We start from the raw sequence: 9,144 nt of genomic DNA, 5'->3' as shown, positions 1-9,144 counted from the left end.
TCAGTGATACTTGTAGGCTAGAGCATTAGCCACACCAATCACCATCTTCTGCCAGGCAGCCTGCACTTGAGGGGTAAATTCTTTTCCAAAGTGTTTTGCCAAGACAACCACCAGAACATTTCCCAGGAGCTGTAGAGATGGAAAGAGACAACAGTCAGATACATTCATATGGATTCACATGATAAGCTAGAATCTATAGTCCAGCCTCAAGTATCTGGCCACAAAACCATAATGCATGCCCAAGGCTGTCAATTTCCTCAAAGGCTATGATCTTGCTTAGTATTTAAACATAGCTAATATGCTTCCTTATCTATACTTGCCCCTTTGTTGTTGTGTACCATCGAGTCAGAACCAACCCATAGCTGACTGTCTGGTGGGTTTTCACAGGCAGTTAATTGCATGGGAGGAGAATGTCCATCATTCTCCCATGGAGCTCGAAACATGTGCCTTCAAGATTGCAGTTCAGCTTCTTGCATTAGGCCACCAGAGATCCGTATATTTGCCCCTACTCATAATTTCATTTTTTCAATATTTTAATAGCAGTGTGTCCATACATTTGTTTAGGGGAAGGAAGGGTAAAGATAGGGGAAGAAAGAGAAACAAAAGCAAGACCTCACAGCTTTCTTTTTAATATCCTCTTAAATTACATATTGCAGTCATTTCCTTCTCTCAAAGGCACTGTGCCCTGGAGTTTTAGGGGACATGAAACATTAGCAGATTTAATACAAATACCCAGTCAACACAGGAATATCTTTAGTAATACATGCTTGTCATCTGGGTAACTTTGCTATAATTAACCTTTATATACTTGATGACTCTTTTCCCTGGGCATTCGTTTCTACTTCTAATGTGAAGGGAATAAACACAAATAGATATGGGAGAAAAGAGAACAAATGTCTTTTATCTATCTGTATGAGTCTAATTAGACACAAAATGAAGCATGTTCCTAATTTCTAGACAAACCTCTAAAAGCCAACAGAGTTTTCACAAGATGAATTAAATTTCTAGGAGCATTCCTCAGGCCTTATGACTTTCTGGGTTCGTTTGAACTCAGTCCTCCAGAGTTGCTGTATTACAAACCTAAGATCTCAAATGTCTCATAGTTGCAGGTGGTTTAGAATGAACTCTACTGGTATGATGAGTTATATACTGAAATGCTAACTAAAAGACCAATAGTTTGAAACCATGAACTCATTTCTGAGAAAGGAAGAAAGAAAGGAAGGAAGAAAGAGAAGGAAGGAAGGAAGGAAGGAAGGAAGGAAGGAAGGAAGGAAGGAAGGAAGGAAATGAAAGAAAAGAAAGCAGTGTGTTTTTATTAAGATTTATTTCCTCAGAAACTCAATGGAATGTGACAGTGAGTTTGGTTTTGGGTTTAAATATTCTTATCTGTGCTCAGATCAATGTTCAGTTGTCTAAGTTGCCTCAGATATAAGAGAGTACAAACATATTCTGCACTCACCCGAAAGTTCTCAGGATCCACATGCAGCTTGTCACAGTGCAGCTCACTCAGGTGGCCAAAGGTACCCTTGAGGTTGTCCAAATTCTTAACAGCATCTCCGAAGGAGGTTAGTACCTTCTTTCCATGTGCTTTCACCTTGGGGTTTCCCATGATTGCAGAGGCAGAAGATAGGTTGCCAAAAGTATCAAAAAACCTCTGGGTCCAAGGATAGACAACCAGGAGCCTGTAGGATGGGATCGAGGCAGATGGAAAATCAGAGCTTGTCACAAAGCCTGGCCACTGGCATGCATTCCTGCCAGGCTCAGCTTCCTTTCTTTCCTCCCTTCTCCTGCCTCCCAGAACTTACCTGCCGAGGGCCTCTCCTCCTGTTTCTTCCACATTCACCTTGCCCCACAGGTTTGTGATGATAGCCTTTTCTTCAGCAGTAAAATGCACCATGGTGGCTGCTCTTGGAGACTGTGATGATCACAGATGCGTCCAGAGAATCGATGTAGTGCTGCAGGAGTGTGTGGCTTTTTATACTTTATCCCTGTCCACGGGCCCTTTGTTCTTTCAGTGGCTATAAGACTATTGGTCAAGACCGGACTGTTCTCCCACACCCTAAGGGTGGGGTATAGATGGACATTTGCATCTGTGTTAATGTGGGGCCCCCTAGGAGGATTCTGGTGCTCTGTTTTTGCTTGTCTTATTTTATTTTTCTTGGGAGTTATTTCCCCTCTTTTCCTTTCCTGCTTGCAGCTCAACTAATCAAAAAATTTTTTCTCCTTAATTCTCCCCTTTAGTTTCTTTTATTTTTCTTCTATGAATATCTGTGAGGCTTCTTTATCAACTTTTTTTTTCTACATTCTTGTCACTAACTCCAGTGAGAGATATTTGTAGATTAAAATAGAAGCCTGACCAATAATGTAGAAAATTCAAGAATTGTGATGATTGTATAGGTAGAGTTACAGGAATAAATTCGGATGGGATCAATCATAAATCTCACTCAGAGGTGAGTTCTATGGGGAAAGTGTAGACCTTCTGTGGCTCAAACTGAGTTCACATTTCCTTTAGCTTACAGTACTAGAAGGACTAGAATATAGAAATACAGTAGTGTTAAGAAATCTAGAACTGAATCCTTATGTCAGTATGTATGTACCTCTATCAGATCTGTTGTTCATAAGGTTGCTGTCTTACTAGACTCATTGACACCTAACAACAATCAGAACGGAGAGAAGAAGTCTCTTCTTATGAGCAAAAGTGTTCCGTTTGACACCAGTGTAAGTGTATCTACACTATATTATGTGAATTTCCTGAATCATAAATTTGTAAGCTGCCTTATAGGCCAAGTTTTGGCAAAGAATGACTTTTCTGTTCTTGGTAAATATAAAAGTTGCCATGACAGATACTGTGGAATTGAATAAATTTTGTGTAATAAATTCTGGGATCACTTCTAAGCCTTGCTATGTCTGAAACATAATACACAGTAGAATCCCCTTTGTTTCTGCTGTTTACTTGTTAATCTACTCTAAAAAGGCAAGCATTCTTTTTTTATGGCCAAAGTAAAGCCACAGCTGAGATGTCAGTATAACATTACATTGCTTTCTCTCTAAAAAGTATTCTTTTCAAAGACATTTTTAATGTATCAGGGGAATTTTTATATGGGATTTTGTTGTTGTTGTAATTTCATTTTATTTTTATATATGGTTTCAGTTACTAGATTGTGATATTTGAAGCTTGGAATATATGGATTGATTCTTACCCTTGATACTAAACTTATGATCAAATATGTACAGAGTAAGAAATTCTCTCTGTAGTTGGCTAGGGGTCATCTCTAATTTCATATTAATTGTGTAATCTATGGGTTGTATCAAATTATAACATAGTTATTTTCAGTCTTCACAATCTCATAGAAAACCTATCTCTTCATTGATGAAAATGGAAAAAAGAAGGAAATTTTTAAATCCTCAGTAACTATTTTCTTAGTACATTATTTTTTCCCCCTTGGTATGTTATTATGCACCAGTGAGTCAGAACCAACCCGTAGCTGATCCTCCAGCAGGTTTTCAGAAGCAATAAGTTACAGGAGTGGAGATTTCATCTTTCTCCCATGGATCAGCTAGTGGATTTGAATCGCTTGCCTTCAGTCTAGCAGCACAGCTTATATTACCACTAGGCCACCAAGGGTTAAACGGGGAGGTTCCTTGGAGGCAAGGATTCTGAGGCTCCATCTAACATACTTTGGACATGTTGCAAGAAGGGACAGGTCCTTGGAGGAGGACATCATGCTTGGGAGGGTGGAGGGACAGTGCAGGAGGGGAAGGCCCTCTATGAGGTGGATTGATTCAGTGACTCGGGTAATCGGGATGGGAGTGTCAGAGAAAGTGCGATTGGCACAGGACAGAGCAGAGTTTAGGGCTGTTGTACATTGGGTCGCTATGAGTCGCAAGTGACTCGACGGCACACAACAACAACAACAGGCCACCAAAATTCCCTGTTTTCTTAGGAGATTGTTGTTGTTGTTGTGTACTGTTGAGTCAGAACTGACTCATAGCTGACGCTCCTACAGGTTTTCAGAGACAGTTAATTGCATGGGATGAGACTGCCCATCCTTCTCTCATGGAGCAGCTGGTGGCCTCGAACTGATAACTATGCTAATTTACAAGCTTCCAAAGAAATGGTGAGTGAGAGAGGTGTTTTTGTGTGTGTGTGTGTGTGTGTGTGTGTGTGTGTGTGTGTGTTATACAGTGCAAGCCTTTAAAACTAGAAGTTTTACTATAGGTATAGATACGTGCTTGACCCTATCAGATAATCCTATTGGATTCAATGAGTTAATCCTGGCCTTGAAAGATAGCACAAAGATTGGGTCCAATTTCTTAAGGCTTAATAAATGTTTCTGTTAGATACCTTTAAGTTGGAAGTGATCCAGTGGATTTTCAGAGGCAGTAACTTCAGGGGAGGAGATTGCCCATGTGTTTCCTGTGGAGCAGCTGGTGGATTTGAATTATGTGCCTTTAGCTTGGCAGTACAACTTCTTGGCACCAGAGTTCTCTAACAAATGAGTTGTCTTATTTATTTCTCCTAAAATTAAGGATCTTTTATGATCTCTCTTATCTATGAATAACTTCCACATCTTTTTAAAAACACAAATAGTAATATAAAAATCATAGATAATTTCTGCTTTTTACTTTTACTTTTGAAACAATAAAAAATCCTTAATTGTTCTGTCTGTAGGTGTTACATCCTTCCAGTGTTTCCATGTAACTGTTAGCATTTTGTCAGTCTTTGCCTCTAGACTTGTTTTTTTCTCAAAAGTCATGTTATATCTTTTCAAATACTTAGTTGACAAGGTTTTAATTAAACAGTGATGTGTCATACATTGCACTATATTGTGAGAATGTAAGATAAACCAGTCAGAGAAGGAAATTGCCCTCATAGCATTTGTATTCTATATTGTATGGCATACAGAAGATGAATCAACCAATCAATCAATGAAAAAATTTCACATAAATTTATTTGATGTGAAAAGAATTAATAGCTGGGCTTGATGACTGGGGTATGTCAGAAATGATCTCTTTGAGAAAGTATTATTTGAACTATTGCAAGAAGTAACCTGCCATGGGAAAATATTGAGAAATAAATGTTCTGGGAGTTTGACTAGAAAATGTAGTGATCTGAGGCAGAAAAAATAAATCTAGTATTCACTATGAAAGACAAGTATGAGGTTAATCACTAATCCAGAAGGGGAGGCTGGCAGGAGATAATGTTCTAACAGAAGCACAGGCTTAATAGCTCAGAATTTCTCTTTCACTCACTCATTGCCACCTAGTTGGAACCAACTCATATATACAGATCTGAAGGAAAAAAAAAATCACACAGAAGATTGTCCATCCTCCAGAGTTGCTACTGGATTCAAGCCGCCAAATAGGAAACCTTTAACTCTGGTGGTCTAAGCCACCAGAGGTCCCTAGAAATGATCTTTAATGCTATGGTTAGGTGGCATTGAATTGAGTATGACTCACAGCATTCCTATGAACAGAACTGAACCCTGTGCTATCCTATGCCGTCCTCACAGTCTCTGACACACTAGAGCCCATGTCTGCAGTCACTGTGTCTATCCATCTTGTTGAGGGTCTTCTTGCCTTTTTCACTGTCCCTTCACCTTTCCAAGCATGATATCCCTTTCTAAGGAATAGTCTCGCTTAGCAATAAGCCTCAAATTCAGGAGGTGAAGCTTCACTGTCCTTGCCTCCAAGAAGCATTCTGGCTGCACTTTTCCTAAGATATCTGTTTGTTCTTCTGGTTGTCTATGGGATATTAAATACTCTTCTCCTACACTACCACTCCAAAGCATCAATTCTTCTGCTATCCTTATTCATTGATTCAAAGGATCTATCTTTGTTGTTGGGTCTCATCAAGTTGGAACTGACCCATAGCTGACCCTTCAGAGAGCTTTCAGAGGCAGTAAAATGCGTGGGAGGAGATTACCCATCTTTATTCCACAGAGCTAGTGGATTTGAACCACACATCTTTGAGATTGCAGGGCAGCTTCTCACCTCTAGGTCACTAGATCTTTTTATCTTTAGTAGTGTGTAACTGGAAGCTATTCCAAGATTTAATCTTTTTGTAATGTTAGTTAGATTTGTATCTAAGGAATATCATGTACATCTCTAAACTTTTCTCATGTGGCTTATTGTCCATTGATGAAATTATATGTTAATATTTACTGTCTTGAGTCATCCAAGTCCATTAATATGTATGTATGCATGTGTGCTTATGTGTTTGAATATTAAATATTAATTTATTTTCAGCAAAGGTTTATTTGGACCGGAAATTGCTAGATTTTCATATAAATCACTAGAAATAAAAAAAATTCATTTCTATTCATCACTCCACAATTAGAAATTCTTGGTTAGAACTTTTGTTTAGAAATTATGTTTCTAAAGAAAGCTAGATTGACATTATTTCGAGAATGAAAGACCCAGTGTACCAGGGGAAAGGAATTATAAGATCAAAACTTATCCTCACATAAAACTGAGAAAAGCAGCAAGAGGAAGCCCCCAAGCTAGTCTCCATATGTTCACATGGCCCAGGTCTCAAGATATCAAGAAGCTAAAGGACTCTAGTCAAGCAGAGTTGCCGAAGTTTCTAACGCTGAGCCTCTGTGACACCTCATGAAAGCTCTGAATAACCACAGTGTGGCCAGGTGGCAGGAGATTCATTCTTTCATTCTGTTTATTGTCAGGTTTCACGAATAAGAGAAAAAAAGAATTGAACCCAGTTTGTAGGTGTGCTCTGGGACTGCTTCATGTAGAAAGTAAGTTCCTTGTTACAACACAATGCTGAATTGGAGACAACACTGAAAAATTAGGTACCCAACACGAATGATACGCTGATATGGACTATGAAACTTTACAAGGCTTAGATACACTAGATTTCCCACAATTTCAGCAATATAGGTAGCAGTTAAAATCTAGATAAATAAGGTCCAGCTTTTCTTTCCAATGCTTTGAAAGAAAAATGAAACAGACAAGAGAACAAAGGAATCATACCAAACAATGTACTTATCCAGCTGTGTTGTCTTGCTTCAATCTTTAAGTTAAAACACTGTAGAAAAGGAGATTAATAAAATGTATAGAAGTTGTACTACTCTGAGGACAGAGGAAAAGAACTTAGAACACATGAACCTATCACCTCTTCTTATCATGACAAAGGTCTTTGAATTTCTCAATCTAAAACTATGTTGTTACAACACTGCCATACTGAAACACTGAAGGAGTATATATTATTAAGGAAATTAAAATTAAAAAAATCTATTCTTCACAATATTACAAAAGACCTTCATAGGATTTACCTGTGACCCAGGAAAAAAACTGTAGGGGCTTCTAACTCTCTATGTATACTTTGGCCATTTGTCTGAGTTTCTACCTTAAGAAGCACTGTCAAAGGTTAATGAGGGATTTCCAAGATCTTTAATATATAATAAATTCAGTTTGTATTATCCAGTTCAATTATCATTTAATGTTGCTTTTAAAATAAGGTTACTTCTGGTATTTTCCATTTTTTCTACAACCTTCTTAATAGTCTTCAATACTGCTAAACAGTATTGTAAAATATTGTTGTAAAATAGTAAAATACTACTAATGGATTCTGGGACTTTAGGTTCTTGTAAATCTTTTCACAGTCTTCTAGGAATAACCTTATGGGAATATCATATGTGTGATAATGTGATGTCGCTCAGTATGTATAACAGCTCCACGGAGATTGTAAGGCAGGGAAAGTGTTTAGTGGTTTAATTTTCAAAGTTTTGGCATTTTGGACAGTTTTCAAGTCTTAAGAAAATTTTCCAGTGCCAGCTCTTTAGAAATATCATTGTTTTGTGTTGTGATAACTTTTATTTGAAACCCACTGAAGAAATTATCTTGTTGCTCAGGGAAAAGGATGGATAATCTTTGTCTGTACAATTTACTGCCTCTGAAAGCCTGCTGGAGGATCAGTGTGGTTGGTTCTGCCTTGATGGTATACAACAACACTAGTTCGTAGGGTTGCTCTGAATCTTAAAAATGGGTCACACCACATACTCACCCTGCCTTCAGCCACCTTAAATAATGAATTTCAGTTGATTCAGGCTGATTTTAAGAGAGCAACTTTTAGCAAGCTTGGCTATCATTATTCACTCAAATTTAATGGCTTGGACAGGCTGTGTCCATGAACTTGGCCCAAAACTTCATAGTCAGATGTTAGTGCTGTGTAAGAACTATCTCCTCTGTCTTCTACTTTAGTGCTCATGTCTGTTTCTTTAGAATATTATACCTTGTCTAGTGGTGCAACTTTTTGTGCTTTTATGCATGCAAAACCTATTCTGTGTGCATAAGCAGAGTACTTTTCCAAAATGCTGTTCCTTGAGCCACTTAATAGCTTGATAATTTTTACTGACTACTAGCTACATTGGAGGACAAGACGGAGGGTCATTATGAATAGGAAATTACTACAGGGTAGTGATTGGGGTTGAGTTGGGTATTGCCAACTACACAAAAATAGCTTCCATTTTAAAATTCAAAGTCCAGCATAGTTCCATCTTTGTTGACACTCAACCTTCTTTTTAACTCTGTCCTCTACTGATAGCTCTGATTGTACAGAATTTAAACAGTGGACTGATAAACTTCTCTCCTGTGGGAGAGTTCTACACTGTTACACGGGCTTACTATGAGTTGGAATCAACTGAATAGCATTTACATCAATAACAACTATTTCCAGAGAACTGATGTTATACCAGGGGTCTCTGATGATAGCTTTTAGAGAGAAGGAATTGCTCTGACAACTCAAAGGCATGTGTTTCAAATCCACCAGTCGTTCCATGAGAGAACAATGGGCAATCTCCTCTATGTGATTAGCTGCCATTCCAAAGAATCTTATTAGTTGACATCATTCTTTACCCTTTAGAATCCTCTCAGAGAATCTCCCTTCCTTTGATGAGCCTTTACACCTGTTCAAAGGTGTTTTTGTTTCTTATCGTGTCTTTCAGACTCTTCAACTCATAAACCCAAGAAAATATTAAACATGGAAAAAATGACATATCACTCTTGATTACGGAATAAAATGTGCTTTATTAAACAGAAGGTCTGAGTTCAAGGCGGGGCCCTAATGGTCACGTGAAGAATAAAGGTGGTGGGCACACAGGGGCACTTGCATGAGAGCCAGAGGAC

General features: G+C 38.2%; 1 protein-coding gene across 1 annotated transcript; it reads right to left on the bottom strand.

Moving 5' to 3' along the window:
- Nucleotides 1-1,897, bottom strand: LOC102853008 (hemoglobin subunit gamma-like). The gene is made up of 3 exons (XM_006885503.1): nucleotides 1,806-1,897; nucleotides 1,460-1,682; nucleotides 1-129 (listed from the first exon to the last, which is right to left on the bottom strand). The coding sequence occupies exons 1-3, from the start codon at nucleotides 1,895-1,897 to the stop codon at nucleotides 1-3; spliced, it is 444 nt and encodes a 147-aa protein (XP_006885565.1).
- Nucleotides 1,898-9,144: the final 7,247 nt, after the last annotated feature.

Source organism: Elephantulus edwardii, unplaced genomic scaffold (assembly GCF_000299155.1).
Source record: "Elephantulus edwardii isolate Elephantulus edwardi_28Jun2011 unplaced genomic scaffold, EleEdw1.0 scaffold00044, whole genome shotgun sequence".
Lineage (NCBI taxonomy): Eukaryota > Metazoa > Chordata > Mammalia > Macroscelidea > Macroscelididae > Elephantulus > Elephantulus edwardii.
This window is presented reverse-complemented; position numbering and strand designations above follow the sequence as displayed.